General features: G+C 43.6%; 1 protein-coding gene across 1 annotated transcript in view; it reads left to right on the top strand.

The window, feature by feature from the left end:
- Positions 1–20295, top strand: part of plcl2 (phospholipase C like 2) — a 39898-nt gene that overhangs the window by 16148 nt on the left and 3455 nt on the right. The window contains exons 2-5 of the mRNA XM_083990156.1: positions 2604–5087; positions 6384–6587; positions 11285–11360; positions 18732–18841. Of these exons, the coding sequence (XP_083846282.1) occupies positions 2604–5087; positions 6384–6587; positions 11285–11360; positions 18732–18841 (2874 nt within the window). The remainder of the gene's footprint in view (positions 1–2603; positions 5088–6383; positions 6588–11284; positions 11361–18731; positions 18842–20295) is intronic.

Raw genomic sequence — 20295 nt, 5'->3', positions numbered from 1 at the left:
TTTTTGTATGTTTACTCCCGGCTCAAAAAGGTTGTTGATCAATACCGGTGACACAGGATGTTCTCACCGGTGCTGTTATGAAATGTACTTCCTCTGGCTTACAGTAACAAACATGCTGCCCTGTGGAGTTAAATCAAATCATGCAGGTGAACTGTCAATCCTGAACGATCAGTGAAGGTCAAAAACTCGTTTAACTAATGAGTTCTATTTTTTTCCCCCCTTCAATCTTTAGAGGATTTAATGTTGTCATCATAATGCTATGAAACTGAAAAAACTATCCGATACAACTTTGAATAGACAATCCAAGGGCAAAAAAAAAAAGGGCAATCATTTTAAGAAGTAATAAAAAAAGAAGTAAAAGAAACTGCCCTTGGCCACGTCCTTCCACCAGAGGCACAAAAGCGACTGTTACATAAGAAGTACCCCCCCCCCACCCCCCTCGGGAAATACTGACATATGCTAAAACAGAGAAGTGTGTGTGTGTGTGTGTGTAGTATTGTTTTTTAGTTTTGGTAGAGGAAGCGGAGGGAAATCCTGGGGTGAATGGCTGGCATAGCTGTTGCAATAGAGCAGGAAGCAGACACATACCAACAGTAAGATGTGACTGTAACACAGGGGTAACATATAGACTCGTCTGCATTCTTGCCCGGATCATGAGGATAATCTGCAGTCATGCATTTAGATTTTAAGCCTCCCCCCTTTTTATATAACGGACTTCCCTTAAGCAGCAGACAGTGTAAAGGAATGTGATTAGTATGTTTACAGTTTACTATGTGACATGGTCCACCCAGCGTTCACAGTGAGGTGTGAGATTCCTCCCATTACAGTAAACGTGTCACAGTCTGGGTTTTGTTACACTCCAGCGCACAGACTGGATGTTTATGATAAATTGATTTTAAATATCGTTTCATAGCACTGCCAGGATGTGTTTAAAAGGTCAGACTTCCAGACAGAAGCGGCTTTCCTGGATCTGTCAGAGGAGATGTTTATTATTGCGCATGATTGTTTTGAGATCTTTTTCATGTTCATGTTAGGAGTTTGTTTTAGTCTCCCTGGCCTCATTAGTTTTATCATTGTATGTCATCTACTTAATTGTGATAATAAATGATCATCTGGCTGTCCGCAGCAGGCTGCACCGTGGTCAGAAACCATTGCTTTCGCTGCCTCTTGTCCAGTTGCAAACACCTAAGTGCCAGACATAGCGCAGCACAGCCAATCCCCTGTGTACTGTACCTCCACCAGCCACCGCTGAGCCAAAGTAGTGTGGGAGACCACGCTGGAGACAGTGAGCAGACAGGGGCTAAAGTGATTATGATGAAACAACTACGCAGTCATCTCAGTTGACGGGGTCCATCAGCTGCTTACAGTATTTACAAAAATACATTTGTCTCTTGAGAAGGTTATTTAAAAAGCCATAAAATATAAATGTCAGCGAGGGTGTTTGAAAGCTCATTTATCCATTTACAGACAAATGGAAATGATTCATTTAACCAATGCATCATCAATCATCGTGTGGCTTTGTCCATGCTGCCTTGACACACTGATGTTTTTCTTATTCAGAATGTGAGGTATGCGTGTCTGGGTTTGATTACATAAGAGGTGATGGAGGTTTTGAGCATTCATTTATCCCCAAAGGAAAATAAAGATCAAGGGTTTCTACTGGAGTGCAGCGTCAGGAATTCCTAACTCTGCAACATCCTATTGTTGACAAAGTGATGCATTTCCTATTGTATAGAGTGGTACTATTAAGCTGCCGCATCGTGATAAACAATGGTATGGGTTTGTCTGGTGGTAAATTTATGAAACAAGTCTAAATAATCCAAAACATAAAATGGTGTCCTTGTGCTGAAGGAACCTGCTGCAGTGGAAAGAGCAGGGTTCATTGGAAATGTCAGAAATGTGGCGGCTGTAGTTGACTGGATTTGTGTGGGCGATACTTCCTGAGGGAGATTCCTTGTTCTATTTCCATAATATACAGTGACAGGTACCTTAGGTCACCCAACAAAGTTGCTGCTGTGATTCAGCTCAACAAATACTCAGAGAGAACAAAAGGGGGACCCGGAAGGACTAAACATGCAGATGGCATATCGGAGCAAGTAGCGTCTTGTTTAGTCCTGGTGGGCATTTACCAAAACATATAACATGGTAACACTTGAGTAATCATGTGTTATAAATGATGAATTCAGTACTTACAGCTTAACTAATGCTCAATAGTGTGAACTTATTATAAAGTGTTACCTATAACATTTTAAGGTATAATATTAAACTCCCAAAATTCTACTTAAATAACTGCTACTTCAATACTATGAAAGTCACATTTAACACACACATTGGGTGGCTAAAGTATTATATGTAACTGTAGTGTTGTTGACTCAGGTATTCATATTCGTATATCATAAATATTCTTTACTGACTGATTGTGTTGTTCAGTCAAAACAAACAATGTTGAGCAAAACACTCTCTTCAAACTGCAGGGACTTTAAACAAATATTCACTCATGACACTTTAAGTAAAAACATAAAAGTTGTTGTTTTTCTGTCTTTCTGTCAGTGTCAATGAAAATATGTTTTATTCATGGGAAATGTTCTTCTGTTTCTGTGCAGGATGGCTCGAGACAGCGTAAAGAAAGAAAGAAGACAGTGTCGTTCAGCAGCATGCCCACCGAGAAGAAAATCAGCAGTGCGAGCGACTGCATCAGTGCAATGGTGGATGGCACTGAGCTGAAGAAAGTGCGGTCTAATTCACGCATTTACCACCGCTACTTCCTCCTCGACGCTGACATGCAGTCATTGAGATGGGAGCCCTCAAAGAAAGAATCGGAAAAGGCCAAAATTGACGTAAAATCCATCAAAGAGGTCCGAACAGGGAAAAACACAGACACTTTTAGAACTAATGGAACCTATGATCAGATATCGGAGGACTGTGCTTTCTCGGTTATCTTCGGGGAGAACTACGAGTCCCTGGACTTGGTGGCAAACACTGCTGATGTAGCCAACATATGGGTAACAGGGCTAAGGTACCTGATTTCCTATGGGAAACATACGTTAAATATGATAGAGAGCAGTCAGAATAATATGCGCTCATCGTGGCTGGGTGAACTATTTGACGAGGCAGACAGTAACAGCAGCAAACAAATAACGATATGTGCTGCCGTGCAGCTAGTCAAGAAGCTGAGCCCGGGACTTAAAAATGTGAAAATAGAACTGAAGTTCAAGGAGCTTCACAAAGCTAAGGACAAAGCGGGTTCTGATGTGACAAAAGACGAGTTCATCGAGGTCTTCCATGACCTCTGCACCAGGCCAGAAATCTATTTCCTCTTTGTTCAGTTTTCCAGCAACAAGGAATTTCTGGATAGCAAGGACTTAATGATATTTCTGGAGGCAGAGCAGGGTATGGCACAATTGAGTGAAGACACCAGCTTAGAGGTCATTCAGAAATATGAACCATCTAAAGAGGGCCAGCTCAAGGGCTGGCTCTCTCTTGATGGCTTCACCAACTATCTTATGTCGTCAGAGTGCCACATATTTGACCCCGAACAAAAAACAGTATGCCAAGACATGAACCAGCCCTTGTCCCACTATTACATCAATGCATCCCACAATACGTACCTGATAGAGGATCAGTTCAGGGGTCCCTCGGATGTGACGGGGTACATCCGTGCTCTTAAGATGGGCTGTCGCAGCGTAGAGCTGGACGTGTGGGACGGGCCCGATAACGAACCTGTGATTTACACTGGCCACACGATGACGTCACAGATAGTTTTCCGCAGCGTCATCGATGTCGTCAACAAGTACGCCTTTGTTGCATCTGACTTTCCACTGATACTGTGTTTAGAAAACCATTGCTCCTTAAAGCAGCAGAGGGTCATGTTTCAGCACCTGAAGAAGATTCTTGGAGACAAGATCTACCTAGATTCTCCTAAACCCGAGGACTGCTACCTCCCTTCTCCCTTGGAGCTGAAGGGAAGGATCCTGCTGAAGGGTAAGAAACTGAGCACGAACTGCACCGCTTCAGAGGGCGAGGTGACGGATGAGGACGAGGGGGCAGAGATGTCTCAAAGAATGAGCATCGAGTCTGCAGAACAACAGACTATCGCACCTAAAAAATTCCAGCTGTCAAAGGACCTCTCTGATCTGGTGACCTTGTGTAAATCTGTGGAGTTCAGAGACTTCCCAACATCTTTCCAGAACCAGAAGCACTGGGAGCTCTGCTCCTTCAACGAGGTCTTTGCCAGCCGCTGTGCCAACGACTTCCCAGGCGACTTTGTTAACTATAACAAGAAGTTCCTGGCACGAGTTTACCCCAGCCCCATGCGGATCGACTCCAGCAACATGAATCCACAAGACTTCTGGAAGTGCGGTTGCCAGATTGTGGCAATGAACTACCAGACTCCAGGCCTGATGATGGATCTAAACATTGGCTGGTTCCGGCAGAACGGGAGCTGTGGCTACGTGCTGCGTCCGGCCATCATGAGGGAGCAGGTTTCCTATTTTAGCGCCAACACTAAAGACTCAGTGCCTGGCGTCTCTCCGCAGCTCCTGCACATCAAGATCATCAGCGGGCAGAACTTCCCCAAACCCAAAGGCTCAGGTGCTAAAGGAGACGTAGTCGACCCCTACGTGTACGTGGAAATACACGGCATTCCTGCTGACTGCGCCGAACAAAGGACTAAAACCGTCAACCAGAACGGGGACAACCCTCTGTTCGATGAGAGCTTTGAGTTTCAGATAAATCTCCCGGAGCTCGCCATGGTGCGCTTCGTGGTGCTAGATGACGACTACATCGGGGACGAATTCATCGGCCAGTATACGATCCCCTTCGAGTGTCTCCAGCCAGGTTTCCGCCATATACCGCTACAGTCTCTGACCGGGGAGGTTCTGCCGCACACATGGCTGTTCGTTCACGTGGCCATTACCAATCGAAGAGGAGGCGGAAAACCACACAAAAGGGGACTGTCTGTACGCAAGGGCAAGAGGAGTAGAGAGTACGCCAGCATGAGAGTGCTATTGATCAAGGCACTGGATGATGTCTTCAAAATGGCCATGATGCCACTGAGGGAGGCGACGGACCTCAGAGAAAACATGCAGGTGAGAAATTTAAGTTAAACCTCAGGTATTTTTTATTTGGTTGTGTCCTAGCCACGAGCCAACGTTATCATCACTGGTGTACATGGTAACTGCGCGATGGCTTCTTCCATCTTCCAGGGAATGATTTACTCTGAACAAGTAGACCAAAAAAAGAAAATAGATCCCCACCGTCAACCCTCAAAATCAGGCATATGCATGATCAAAACCAGACTCAGTCAAAGAGTCCTGAACATCTAAAAAAGCCTCACGCTCCGAAAAGAGAAACACAAAACCACGAGGCTGAACTGAAGCTGATTTGATCCTTATGTGTTGTACAATAGTCGAAACAGATGCAGAGGGGAACATTGATGAGATGATGAGAGTCATGATTGAATGAAAGATTTGTGTAGTAGATATTCTTTTAATTATTTTTAGTCCTTTGTAAAGGTTAACAGTGGAACGAAATAATCCCGTTGGAGGCATGATCTATTTTTTCATCCGACAACAGATGATTAACATGGCCTTTAACCAGGCAACCTGACACCCACTATTTTTAATGGCTACCAATAAAAGGTAATAAATCCAGTGTCATCACGGACATTTTCTGTGTCCATTTTAATCACGTAATTCTGCTCCTCTGTACTAATTTGAGATGCACAAAAAGAAATTATGAGAAATTCTGTACTGGAGTGTCATAACACTCTGTGGTTGGTCTCGTGTTGTTCCTCTTCAGGCATTGTATTAGGATTTATTTTGGTAGCCCTGTTTACATTGCAGTCATTGTGTGATAACAAGCCACTGGCCTTGAGACTGTTGCACATCTTGCCTGTCCTGTCACAGTTTGTCCCTCCGGTTGTTTATGTAGGGTTTAAATTTGGCCTTTCACAGGAAGGTTAGGATTTGTGTGTGTGTGTGTGTGTGTGTGTGTGTGTGTGTGTGTGTGTGTGTGTGTGTGTGTGTGTGTGTGTGTGTGTGTGTGTGTGTGTGTGTGTGTGTGTTTGCTTGTCCCATTTCCATGTGATACTGCTGTCAGTCCAGAGGGATTGTGTGATGCTAACAAACACCAAAATGAAAGTTCTCACAGGTAATGAGCGAGCCTCCAGCCACTCCCTCTGACAGCATGTTACTCTTTAGGTTTGTGGTTCTATGTTTTATGTAGATCAATGCCAGTCTCAAGCAATGTGGAATATTAAGTTCCTCTCTCTTCTGGCTTTTATGCATGGGTTATACCATGTTTGTTGTGCTTGGCACATTGATATAAACCAGCCTTACTGTACTGAGACCCAGCTGTCACGTAATTCTCTACTCTCTCTGCAGAATGCCATCGTGTCCTTTAAAGAGCTGTGCGGCCTTTCGGCAGTAGCTAACTTGAAGCAGTGCATATTGGCTCTCTCGCCACGACTGACCGGACCAGACAGCAACCCCATCCTGGTGTTCAACCTCTCTGACCAGTACCCCACCTTGGAGCCCCAAGGCCTGCTACCAGAGGTCCTCAAGAAAGTCGTCACCACGTATGACATGGTGAGTCATGGTCGGGAAGTGTTATTCCAGTTTGTTTGCGCAGTATTAACCCTTAAAGGGATAGTTCAACATTACCTTTACCTTAACATTGCCTTTAATTGTCGGTGCAATTTATTTTTAGAACGGTGGCGAGCTGCTCAGAGCTATGCTACGGAGGCCCATGGGATTTCTTGGTTTCCCTCATCAAACTCATCAATCCAACAACTCCAAAACGTTCTTGTGGACAAATTATGACCTGCACATTCACCACGCTATGAGATAATAACAGAATGTTATGAATCAGAGTTGTTTTCGAAGTAAATGCAGAGACTGCTTGCCGAAAAACTGCCCCCGACGGGAATGTGCATCAGCGGTTTTGCATGAATTCGCCTCGAAAACAACTCCGTCTGTCTCGTAACGTTCCGTTATTATCTCATAGCGTGGTGAATGTGCAGGTCACAACTTGTCCACCAGAGCGTTTTGGAGTTGTTGGATTGTGTATTTGATGAGTTTGATGAGGGAAACCAAGAAATCCCATTAGCCTCCGTAGCGTAGCTCTGAGCAGCTTGTGGCTCTGCTCCGCCGTTCTAAAAATAGCTTGCACCGACAATTAAAGGTAACAAACCTACTGCTATGACTATAGGGATTATGGCAATGGGCCAATTTGCCAAAATGTTGAACTATCCCTTTAAAAGACAAGCGATAAAAACATCAGAAGGAGAGACGAATAATCAGAAAAGACCAGAAAGTCATCCCCATCTACCTGCGGTATCTATCTCTGTACCTCCAGCCATCAGCAGTGACACAGAAGACCTAATCCAGCAAACTAGCTTTGACTCCCGTTTGAATCAATACCTTAGCTTCACTGGTATTAATGGGGACACACGCAGATGTAATGGGGCCAGAGCTGTGTTAAGTAATAAAATCAATGCTCACAAGTTATGCAACATGCCATTGAGGCTATTCCCAGACAGTTCTTTATCCTTAACAGATCCTGCTCTCTTGCACTGATTCGCAGCACATCACAAGTATATCGACTGTCCACCTTTATTTCATGCAGAAGGGCGATTTCCAGCAGCAGATACACAGCTACAAGTGATCTACTGAATAATTCCTTCTTCAGTATCAGATATTTCCATCTTATTCTTTGTAGCATCATGTTCCCAGAATATTATATAAACACAAGATATTCAAGTGTTGCACATTTACAGTATGCACAGCGGGTGAATATCGTCTAAGGTAAATATTAGTGAAGGCACATATGGTGTTGTTAGCATCATATTTAATATGTTGTTTGATATATTTTTAATATGCTGTGATAATTTGAGTGGCACATGCCGGCAGTTGATGTAAATTTCACATGTAATTGAACTTGTTATGCAAACAGTGTATGGGCAAATGGTATGAAGAGGGAAACAAAGCCACAATGAAGTGTTCTCTGCACCCAACCGTGTTATTTTTTAAAGGTGTGCTTCTTCCCTTGAGACTCAAAGATGAATATCTGAGAAGGGGGATGAAAAGGGGCTGAAAAGATTCAGACGCCGACAGATTAAGGTGACCTCAGTGCTCTATGCAGGCTTGGGAGTGGAAGGCTAGGTAATTGGCCCTGATGGAAAGAGCGCCAGGAAAATTGCGTTAGAGGGGAAGGAGGGAGAAAACGACGGGTGTTTGGGGACCCGAGCCCGAATAAATTAAGAGCAGGGGCTTTAGCGGTGTGAAGCTGCAGGCGTTGATCAGAAGAGTGCCAGAGGAGACGGGGAGCAGGAAGGTGCAGAGATGAAGGGGAGCTGACAAGTACAGAGGCAGAAATGAAACGAGGAGAGGCGAACTTAAAGAGTTGTAAATAATGTATGGAACAGTACAATCAGAAATTCAGGCACTGTGTCAAAAACCCACCACTGGGACTTACCAGGCTTTGCGCTTCCTAATTGGCAAAAATAGAATCTGGGTCTCAATCCCTGCCCATTTATGTGCTGGAAAAAAAAAAAGGTGGAGAATCTCAGCACGGTGCCAGCTGATGGTCTTAGATAATATGGTCTGATTTCTGCTTTTGTTCACAACAGGACAGATGAACTAAGGGCACAGTTAATAGATGGAGATAATACAATAATACAAATGCCAATACAAGTGAACTTAAGATTCCATCCATTTACTTCTTTCTTTACTTGGCAATAACCCATTATGTTTGTGGTAGTATAATGTGCTATATATCTTTTCGATGTACTATTATTCTTCTGGATATTTTCAGCATTCTTCTAAAATCACCTTAAAAAAAGAAATGAGCATTTGTGTCTTTGTCAATTGCTTGTAATAATAATAATAATAGAACTAAACATACCACTTAAAGGAGGCAGCGGTTGGTGTGCAAATGGGGCTCAGTCCACCCACTTACCTAAGATTGAGCCTTTAAATACATTTCAGATGCTGCATCTGCCACCAAGACAGTAATTTCTTCACCCATCAAGGAAGTAATCACAGCATGTGCAACGGCTCTTAGTGCCGCCACTGCAGCTGCAGAGTGACACAAACGGCCACAATCACTTAGTCATGACTGCATGTAGCACAACATGGTGATTCACTACATGGGTGTGTGAGACCGGTTCTGTCCCCCCCTAGAAAGTGCACAAAAGTCAGGGGATGAACTCCATGTAATCATCAGCTTCAGAAAAGGCAGGATGTTTATATTGTCTTTAGGAAATCCCTCCACTTTTTCATTTCCTGACTGTTTCTCATAAAAACGAGTTAGAAGCTAAACTGTGACACCGAAACGCAAACGGAGATAAATCAAAACATTTCACAGTGCTAAACCAAATTCTGTCAGATTTCACGACTGTTCAGTGGACTGTGGTGGAATACAGAGCAGCAGACCCACAACTAATTTATGAGAGACGATCGTGACTCTTAAAGCTTGAGTTGCTGATTAACTCTTTTCCTAGCTCAGTGCTCTTACAGGATGAGTCTGGTTTCATTTTATAAATGTCTTATTTTCCATAAACTTAATGAAATGACCAAAGTCCTTTTTTGTGTAAGTCTGACTCTGACCTCCTGAACCTGTCTGTGGCGCTCCGTCCCACACCTACTAGTTCTTACTGATGACATTAATCTTCAAGTTCCATTTTTATAAAAAGGCTTGAAAATTCGTGTTTAGCAGCTTATTCCAAATGCTACTCAAACCGGATTAAAACACATTTGGTGTATTAGTGAGTTTCCACCAGCAGGGCGGTTTATACGGGTTTAACTCTGAAGAAACAACAGTGGTTGGATCATAGTGATAATTGAGGTCAATGACACATCTCAATGAAATATAATCAAGTACTTTTCATACACCACATCAGTTCAAGGTCAGCATAAGCATAGAAACTAATTCCTTAATATTATAAAATCACCTCAAAACAAATCCCACATTAGTCTTTTCATGGGATTTGTGGACAGTAAGAAAAACATAGAGTATCGCCAGAGTAATTCTTCATTAAAGCTACATTTTCTGCAGTTCTAAAAGGATGTTACTAATTGAAATGTTCCCCTCTTGTTTCTAAAAGAAGTTTCCATCCTTTTTCCCCTGCATGCTGCCCTTTACACCTGCCTGCACTCTGCTCCCTGCTCGCTCTTGCTCTTTTCTCGGTGGCTGGCCACAGAGCTGGCATCCTCCGGAGATCGATGTCAGGGGCACCATGTTGGTCACCGCTCTCTCTCTGTCTTTTTTTTTTTTTTTTTTTTTTTACAGGGTTGCCTTCTTACTCTGAGTTTGATTGCAATGGTGTTTCCCTTTCTTTCCTTCCCGTCTTGGCAGCGGTGCAGGTCGGCCTGGCTGTGTGACACGACCTTGCGGTGCACTTAAGGCACTTAAGGAGAGTACAAGCAAATGTACAAGTCAATTACCACCGCGATGCATGCACAAAGGCTGCGGCGCCCAACAGGCGTTAATTGAAATCAAAAAGCAGAGCAACTTTTGTGTGCATATATTATCTCCTTTAGATGAGACAATTAAGCTATAACTAAGATAATCATAGAGGAGGAACCAGATGGTCTGTGAGGCACTCGGTGCTTATTTACCTCTGTCTGTGAAGGGCTACATATGCATCATTAACCTCCTGAAACACCACTCTGCTGTCGTCCCTCTGCAAGCTGCCTTTTTTTCTTTTTTTTTTCCGGTGAGGGGAGGATGCGGTCTCTGCATTTAATATGCAAATGGAGACCCAAAGCCTTAGTCTGCCTAACGGCCACCATGAGAGCTTTAGGAGTTTGCAGGTCAGCAGAGTTTGTGCACTCAATTAAATCTGAGCATAACACCAGAGGAGCTAAACTTAGCATCTCTCACAGCTGCAATTTCACAGATAACACGCTTCGAAATGACTCACATGTTTACGTGTTACTCCCACCGTAACCAAATGACCTGGGTTATCTGCCCTTTTCTCATGAAGAGGTGCCTTCGAGGCCAAACCTCAAGATCACCATCTATATTTTTGACCTGAAGATAAGTCACCAAGTAACTTTTAATAAACACCCCCAATGGCTTGTGTCTCCTTTCCCTCTAATTTTGGCTTTTCAAAAATGCAATTAAGTGACCTCGCCCACTGCCGTGCCTGTAATAACAGCCTTGTTGCTCCCTGGACAGAGACACCCGGCCACCAGACGGAGAGACGCTGCACGCTGCTTTATTGAGCAGTGGCAGTTTTTCGCTGATGTAGAAAATGAACAATGTGTTTGTCTCTTTCCAGGTGATCCAGACCAGCAGGACTCTCCTGGAGAGCTCTGAGGGGGTGTATGAGAGGATTCTACAAACCCAAAAAGCAGGTAAGAGACGACTAGAAGGCTTAAAGCTATACTTACCTTTCTGGAACTTTTGCACATTTCTTTGTCTAAGTTAAAATGCTATTAATAATCTGATGATACATTAAAATGTAAGAGAAACCCAACAGGGTTAAAAACTCATAATTTTTTCATTCTCATATAATTCTGAGAAAAGTCTGACCAATAATATTATTCGGTCCGATTAATAAGATTTGACGAGCGACCAAACCTACTTAATATGTAATCACTTTGTGCACCCCTCTCCTCCTCTCCCCCCTCCCGACCAGGAAGAACGCTTAAAAAAAACCTAACTGTATTGACAACAGCATTAGCAGGACACAGAGAGCAGAGGAGACTAGAGTCACAACACACACTAGAAAGAAGGTTTTTGGAAATAAATAGTTTTTTAAAAGACCAATAACTGCAGCCGCAGCTGGTCGCGGAGTTTCATGTCTGATATTGTAACATTATAGTGAGCAGCCCCGAGTGATACATAAACATAGGAAGTCACATGTGTCTATAAAGCATCCAGTGCTAACGGCTAGGCTACTGTTAGCTCTGTGAGTTCTCAGCGGTCCGGACCTGGTTGAACTCCGGACCGGCGCGGCTCGACTCGGCCCGGTCGCGGATTTATTTTGGCCCTGAACCAGCGCATCAGGTGGCGTTGGTCCGGCCGCCAGCCCGGCTCGTTGAGAACTGTAATCTGTAACAATCACTTCCCCTGCGTCTCCAGTAGCAGTAGGCTAACAACAGTTTATTATAAAACTCATCAGTCATCATCACTGAGTCCGTTTATATGGTTTAAAACTCCGGTGTTGTGTTTGTTTGTGTTGTTCCCGTTTCACTCGCGTTCCTGTTCTGTTTACCGTTGCCATGCCAACGCATGCAGCGGGGAGGGAGGGGGCACGTGGAGGTGCAGCAGGAGCGAGAGGTGGGTGGGACTTGTGAGGGAGGTGGAGCTGTTGATTTTCAAATGTTTGTGCTGTGCTGAGTGAAATGCCAGATTGGTAAGAATTGCTTTAAAGGGATACTTCATCAGAAAATCGATAATTCACCAATCATCTACTCACCGTCCTGCCAAGGAAGGGTTTGGAGAACTTTCGGAGTCATCAAAACGCTTTTGGAGTTCCAGGGGGGTCCGGCTGGCAACAGATTTTCATATGGCAGATACTGCTCGTCCATACTGACCCAAGTGTCCTGAAGCTGCAACACGGGAAAAAAAATCTGTTTTTAGCCTTATTGTACTAGTAGATATTTGGATGTTTCATAGTTTTGATAACTCTGAAAGTTCTCCAAACCCTTCCTTGGCATGAAAGAAAGAAAATTGGTGAATTATTGATTTTGGGTGAAGTATCTCTTTAACAGGTGAAAAACCATCAAAGCCTATGAGTCCTCTGGACACCGTCACCCAGCCCCTGAACGTCCACCATCCCTCTGAAGCCACTAAACACAGATTCATCAATATGAAATTCAGTCAGACTGATTACACTTGGCTTATTTGCACAATGGAATTACCATTTGATTCATGTGATCCGGCTTTGAAAAGCTATGGTTCAGAGGGAAGTGTTCATTTCACCCCAGAAACAGCCTCAATGCTTTATTCTGGTTCGAGCGAACTGGTGAAAGGCAACATCAGAGCTAACAGATGGCAGATAGTTCCTCTCTGCCATACCAGTTACACCTTCATATGTGTATTTAATGTGTTTACCTAGCCCCAACTCTCTGGCCTGTTGTACCGCGTCGACTTGAGAGAGGCCAGCGGTGAAGTTAATCCGTTCAGCCTCGTCCGGGGGAGCGCGGTTTGAGTGGCAGCTCATCAACAAAGGGATTTAAGAACATATACACACTAGTGCTCCAATTTTTAGAGGTCAGTTCTAACTGGCAACAGCGCTTGCTTTAGGAATTGCGTTACAGTTAATTAGAAGAAACTCAATTTTGACATTATTTGCCTCATAATGCACTTTGTGGCGACGAATTCCATCCAAGTAGCATAGAAAGCTAATTTATCGGCGGGTGAGGCTGCTGGAGGCGCTAAGTGAGAGAGGAAGGGAGCAGAGCTGGACCATCATTACCACGGCTCGGCTTTATTGGTTTCCAGATGGATGAGTTATAAAATATTCATCGTCTATTGTCTTGGCACATCAGAGAGGAGCAGAGCCTGTGTCTTTTAATCACAGGTGCTGGCTTCCTTTTTTTTCTTTCTTTGGTTGACCACCTTCCAGCCCTCAACAATAACCAGCCAGCGGGATAAAGGTGTTTGAAATTATGCAATTTAAAATACTACTGTATGAGTGAGTTGTGCGTCTGTAGAGCCATATTTCTTATTCTATCTTCAAGGCCACCGGCTGCTTTGCAAGAGCTTTACAGACCTACAATATGAAATTATTTACTATTACCCATTATTCAGTAAGTGTGTGCAGTTAGGAAATGGGCTGACTGAACATATCAATGTTTGATTTACATAGTACATAATAAGTGTGCATAGTTGACAGCTGTCCTGCCCTGAATTGTACCTGTTGCTCATTTCCATGGGGAATAAATTGCTCCTGAGCTGGTTGAAAGTATTTCAGCCTAAAGGAAATGACATCATTAGCTTAGTCATCATAAGAAAATAAATAACGCTTCATTATCAGTGGAGTTCTGTTCTGGGTCAGATGACTCTCATGATTGAATGGGTTATGCATTTAGAAACACAACAGGATCTGATGTAACCAGCCTTTTGTGCCGTACAGCGACTTACTGATAAATACTTTGTCAGAGTGATTCATTCCTTTATATGGAACAATAGTCAACACAGCAGCGAAAACGTTCAAGCGGACCAAACCTTTTTTTTTGGGTAAAAGTTTCCACAAAAGCTCTGTGAAGCTTTCAGTTTCAAAGCTCTATTATATATGATTATCTAAAATCAGCTGGAAAAACTTCAACAGCCAACAATTGCAAAGTAGGACATAACAGATGGCAAACTGATGAACTTGAACATTGATTTATTTTCCGTCCTGAACTGACATATTTTTATCCCAGTGGTGTGTGCGCGTGTGTGCCCGTGGTTGCACTCGTGTACATGTTTGTATTTGAATGTGTGCAAGAGATGTGGTTTCATGCACTTGTCTGTTGTGTAGAAACTGGGTCAGTACAAACCCAAGTCCCTCTCTACAGCAGGCGCAGTGCTCCGGCAGCAACTGCTATTAAAGCTGTGAATAATCCATCACATCAGCTCAGACCAAAAAAAAAAAAAAAAAAATCCTCACAAAGAGTACAGTCAGGTGTTTGCAGCTCAAGTGTGTCACCTCCCTCACCTGACACTCACTTAGGTTCCAATTAGCATTCGGGGCAGCGACGTGGCTGAACCTGTTGCAGACTAACAACATCAGTACATTACATATCAGATATTTTTATCTGCTCAGCTAAAAAAAAACTTAGAGTTGAGCTACAGTGACATCGCTCAAAATCCAAAGAATCTGATGTTTGTGTTACAAATGCTAAACTACCTTTTAATGTGGATTCCCTGAGTACAAACGGTCTGACAAGATCTGTTCTTTGACTTTGTTCCCTCAGCATGTGGAGCAGGGCAGTGCTACACTTCATTATTCATTTTTACTGAATGATTTTCATCAGATTAATCTGCTCATTATTTCCTTGTGTTTGGCATTTTACTTTTTTCTAATGTTTCATTGACAATATCCTCAAGCTAAAGGCAACGTCACTATGTCTTGTTTTGCCCAACCAACAGCTTAAATACCCAGAATTCAATTTATGGTAACATAATATGCCAATATTCATTCGATTCATTCATTCATTCATATTTGAACATTATTGTGTTTTTACAGTTTAAATCAAGACCGTTTGTTTTGGAGAGAAGGCGTCTGCTGATCAGTTTAAAAAAAAAGGCTTATTTCCCTGAACTCTGCATCCAGTCTGCTGAACCTATCTGACCCTGCTGTGGTGTGAGAACCACACATACACAGCATTGGTTTAATAGAGTGTGACACATTTTAGATTTGTGTGAGACCAAGTTAAACGGTTAGATGACATACAGAGATTAACATACCTCGTTCTACATGCTCGTGGTTCCTCAGGTGTTGTGGGCTTTTCATTTGGTTTTGTTGCACTTATTTACAATAAGTATGAGCAAAGTTCATGAGCTCTGCTCCTGGCCTGACCCGGCCCGTCTAGGCTGAAAACCAGGTATGCCCTTTACCAAAAACCGTATCATGCATATAGTTAAAGGGATATTCCAACATTTTGGCAAAGTAGGTTCGTTACCTTTAATTGTCGGTGCAAGCTATTCTTAGATCGGCGGAGCAGAGCCGTGAGCTGCTCAGAGCTACGCTACGGAGGCTCATGGAATTTCTTGGTTTCCCTCAGCAAACTCATCAAATACACAATCCAACAACTCCAAAACGCTCTGGTGGACAAGTTGTGACCTGCACATTCACCACGCTATGAGATAATAATGGAACGTTGTTTTCGAGGCAAATGCAGGGACTGCTTGCCGAAAAACTGCTCCCGATGGGAACGCCCATCAGCGGTTTTGCATGAATTGATCTTGAAAACAACTCTGTTTGCTCACAACTTGTCCACCAGGGCATTTTGGAGTTGTTGGATTGTGTACTTTGATGAATTTGATGAGGGAAAGAAATCCCATTAGCCTCCGTAGCGTAGCTCTGAGCAGCTCACTTACCTGCTCCGCAGATCTAAAAATAGCTTGCACCGACAATTAAAGGTAACAAAAAACTAAAACTAAAGGGATTATGGCAATGGGCAAATTTGCCAAAATGTTGGAATATCTCTTTAATGAATGAAGTTGTCTAAGTAGCTAGTGTGTGTGATAGAGTGTGTAGATGATGTAGCCAACTGTGCCTCACTACTACATTAATGGTTATCAGACGTCCTATCAGTGTCCTCCAACATGTGGACTCTTATTAGTTTTATTCACAAATGGACTAAGTGTTTCAGTCAGTTAAGGATATTTTATTTAGAACGATGTCAATTTTTCCTGCTCCAAACTGCTGTTGTTCTGTCTGCCTTTAAAAATCCACTAATGGTCCACCTCCAGTTGCAAATCATGCTTTTAGTCAATTAATCAATGCAGTTGTGCGTATTTTATCTCCAATATTTGATAACAACGTGTAATTATTTATTTTATCTCAGATGCAATAACTACGTCTGCTTTTCAGTAATGATAAAAAAGAATATATTTTAGAACAAACTTTAGTCACGCCATGAATGTAATTTTGATAAAATAACAGGCTTATTGATAACCGATGATGACGCTCAGTTATCAATCCACTGAAATATTCAGGTCATGCTCCTGTGATGTTCCGCTCCATACTGTAGTTGTCTCCTGCTGCCAGATGTGAGAGCGTCAGCCGCTACTGTACAGCTGCCGTCTTGCAGCATTACCTCACAGAGATGGGAGTCTGAGATGCCTCGCTAAGAATGAGCTTCCCCCGTTTCTCGCCTGCCAGACTCCATAAAATGTTGCTAGGCAACCTCCAGTGTGAGTTAACTGGCCGTCTGTGCCCGTTTGTGTGTGTGTGTGTGTGTGTGATGGAGGGAGCTGTACCTTCTTTAGCACAGTCATGGTTCACATGCACGGCAGCGGCAGTAGCGACCTGAAATCAAAGAGAAAATTTACCAGTTAGGACACGAGAAAGATAAAAAACTAAGGAGTGTGTGTCCGTGTGTGTGTGAGTGTGAGAGAGAGAGAGAGACTTGGGAGCAGTGTGGTGTCTGCTCAGATGTTGTGAACGTGTCAGCTCAGTCAGTGAGTTGTGTCTCTGGTGTCAGGATACATTCTCGCCTGAGGGTCTCTTGCCAGACTCGTATCCACATCAGCCCAACCAACCTCACACCTATTATGGTGATTTTCTCGCAAAGGGGGTCTCTCTCTCGCGTGCACACCACCACGTTGCCATGGCAACTGCACCAACAGGGGCCAGGACCGACTCTAGCTGCTATCACAGCCTCGAGCGGAAGAGCGCCTGTGTGTGTGTGTTGTCGGTGGTTCCCCAGTGCACAAGGCTTTGTGCGTAGCAGGAACTCTGCTGTATCTCTCTCTGGTTTATTTAGCTCACAGGCGAAGGGGCTGCCTGTTGCTGGAGTGTCGGTGCTGCACTACAAAGCTACACTGAACATTAAACATGCCCTTACTCAGGCTCAGTCATGCAAAGGGGAAGAGGAGGGGGTGTGGGGAGGAAGAGAGGAGGTGGGAAACCTCCTCAGGAGACAAATCCGTCCTCTGTTCGATGCCTTGATGCTAATCCACAGTGAAAGAACGTCATGTCTGTCTGCCTGTCGCTCTGTTTCTGAGGCTCTTTCTTCTCCCTCTCATCCTGCCTCACTGCTTCCTTCAACTCTGCTTTTTGTTCCTCTCACTTACCCTGCCTTTTTGCTTTCTTTCTTTCCCTCTCTCTCTCTCTCTTCCTCTTTCCTCTCTCTTTTTAAGCATGTTTGCCACAGGTTTCGCCTCCTCCTGTCCCTTGTCATCCCGTCACCAGGCTGTGCCACTGTGCTCTGCCTTCCACTTACAAGCATTTCACTCCAGGATATAGATTTCTAATTTATGAAGTGAAGCAAGGCGTTACTGAGGGGAGGGCACGCGCGCTCAACAGAGCGTTGCCGCTCGACAGCAACAGACATCGCAATGAAAATTAATGCAACACAGTTTGGATTGTAAAAACAAATAGGACAACCTTCATTCAAATCCAAAATGATAGCCTGAAATGAGTTGTTTTATTCAACAGACAGCCCCAAAGGCATCCAGTCATCACATTTGAGCAGCTGCAACCAGAAAATATTTCGTTTTTTACTGCGAAGAATGATTTCAATGATAATTTGTTTATCAGAACAGTTGCTGATCTCTCGATTGACAATTTAATTGACTTATTATTGCAGCTAGAGGAGATCAAACAATCAGGGCTCACTGAAAAACATTTGCCAAATCCTCCTGACACGTTTCCTCTTCTATCAAAGATTTCTCCCTTCCACAAACCAGATAGCGTCGTTTTAATGACAGCTGCTGTTACAGTATCGCTTCACATCTTAAATCTGCTTCTCAGCTTTGATCCGTTGAGAAATCTGCACCTGACACCTGCTTCTCCGACCTGACATGCATTGCAGCTCCTGTAAAGCATCATCACACTGCAGATGTACAGTAAGAAGGGAGGAATCCTCCTTCTGCTGCAGCAGGAGACTGTCAAACGCCGGCTCCCTGCGCCAGGGCTTGCTTTGCTCTAATGTGTTTCCTCGCGCTGACAACAGGCCTAGCACCCAGCCACCTCACAGCTGCTTTTCTGTTTCACAAACCACCAATGAATCCCAGCCACGAGGACTGACTCCAAATCTGTTCCCATCTCTCTCTCTCTTTCTCAGCGATGGAATTTCACGAGAACCTCCACGACTTGGCTACGAAGGAGGGGCTGAAGGGCAGGAAGCTGCACAAGGCGGTGGAGAGCTTCACGTGGAACATCACCATACTGAAGGTGAGACTTTTCAGGGTGCTGCCGCGGTCCGACCAGTCTGACATGTAACACACCGTCTGATTTCCTGTTAAGAAGTAGCGTCCAGTTGCCACATTGTGCTCTGTGTTTTGAAACGTCTGCACTTCTCATATTCCTGCGACGCAGTGAGATGCTCAAGGTCAGCGGCCCTGGGGAGTTCTTTCTCATGAACAGCTTTATGGACATTTGCTGTGGGGCGTTGTCCGAGCTCTGCCATTATTCTGGTTATGTGACAGCAATTGTCAGGATAAGTCCTGCAAATGGGGGCTCGCAAACAAATATAATGACTAAGAGCTGATGGAACATGCAGAGCCTCTCTCTACCCATGATCCCTTTTGGTGATAAATATGGTGGACTGAATCCTGCACTGACTGCTCTTCATTTATTTATTTCAGGTCAGTGGTTCAGCCAGACATTGTGTTGATGTTTGGCATTTTTGTCATTGTGTAGGTGACAATAGTGGCTGATGTTTACTTGTTTCACTGTAGAAGTTCGTTAGACTACATTGTGTTATATAGTGCTGATTTTAGCAAAAAACTTAAAGAGGAACTATGCAGGATTTGTAGCTTAACTATGCTACATTTTAACCGTAATTAAACAGCTTTGGAGTAATTGTGACAGTTTAATAAAAGGCTTAACTTGCTAGGAGGGAGAATGGAGGCTCTCTGCCATGTCACTTATTGCGTCTCTTGGCTGAAAAACAACCTTGCAAGATCGGGGCCACCGACCCGGTGTCCCAGCTCTCGTCCCTCTGCGGCACCGCGACAAAAACGACATATATAATGTGATGTGATGCTCTATTGATTGATTTCTCACCGGCTTCGTTGTAAACAAATGCACATGGGCGGAAAAGCGATCGGACCTGCATAGTTCCTCTTTAAATTCGGTTCCATTTTCTGCTGCTCATGTGGGTCCAGGTCACTTCACATTGATTAATGAGATCATTAGGAATGGCTTATGTACCCCCTGGGAAATGTGATTCAATGACAGATATATCTCATCCCTTATTTTGGGACATTCTGCTACAATAATGGCTGGTCATAAATCAATTAGTAGAGTAGGATTAGTTTCATAATCAACGAACCCTTTTGCCTGAACCCCACCCCCCTCAAGGTGATGCCTGGACTCTCAAAAATCCTCAGATACTCAGTTTATTCAATAGCTTGTTAGTTGATTTTGGCTCAAAATATTCACTCAAATTATTAATCGATTCAAAGTATTTGCTGATTTGTCCAGTAAATAATTGTTGCAGCTTGAATTGATAATGACTTAAATGGATATTTCAAAATGTATTGGCAAATTGGCCTATTGCCATAATCCCTATAGTTTTAGGAGTAGGTTTGTTACCTTTAATTGTCGGTGCGAGCTATTATGAGAACGGCGGAGCAGAGCCGCGAGCTGCAGAGATCTACGCTACGGAGGCTAATGGGATTTCT

This window comes from Trachurus trachurus, assembly GCF_905171665.1.
Source record: "Trachurus trachurus genome assembly, chromosome: 16".
NCBI classification, from domain to species: domain Eukaryota; kingdom Metazoa; phylum Chordata; class Actinopteri; order Carangiformes; family Carangidae; genus Trachurus; species Trachurus trachurus.
This window is presented reverse-complemented; position numbering and strand designations above follow the sequence as displayed.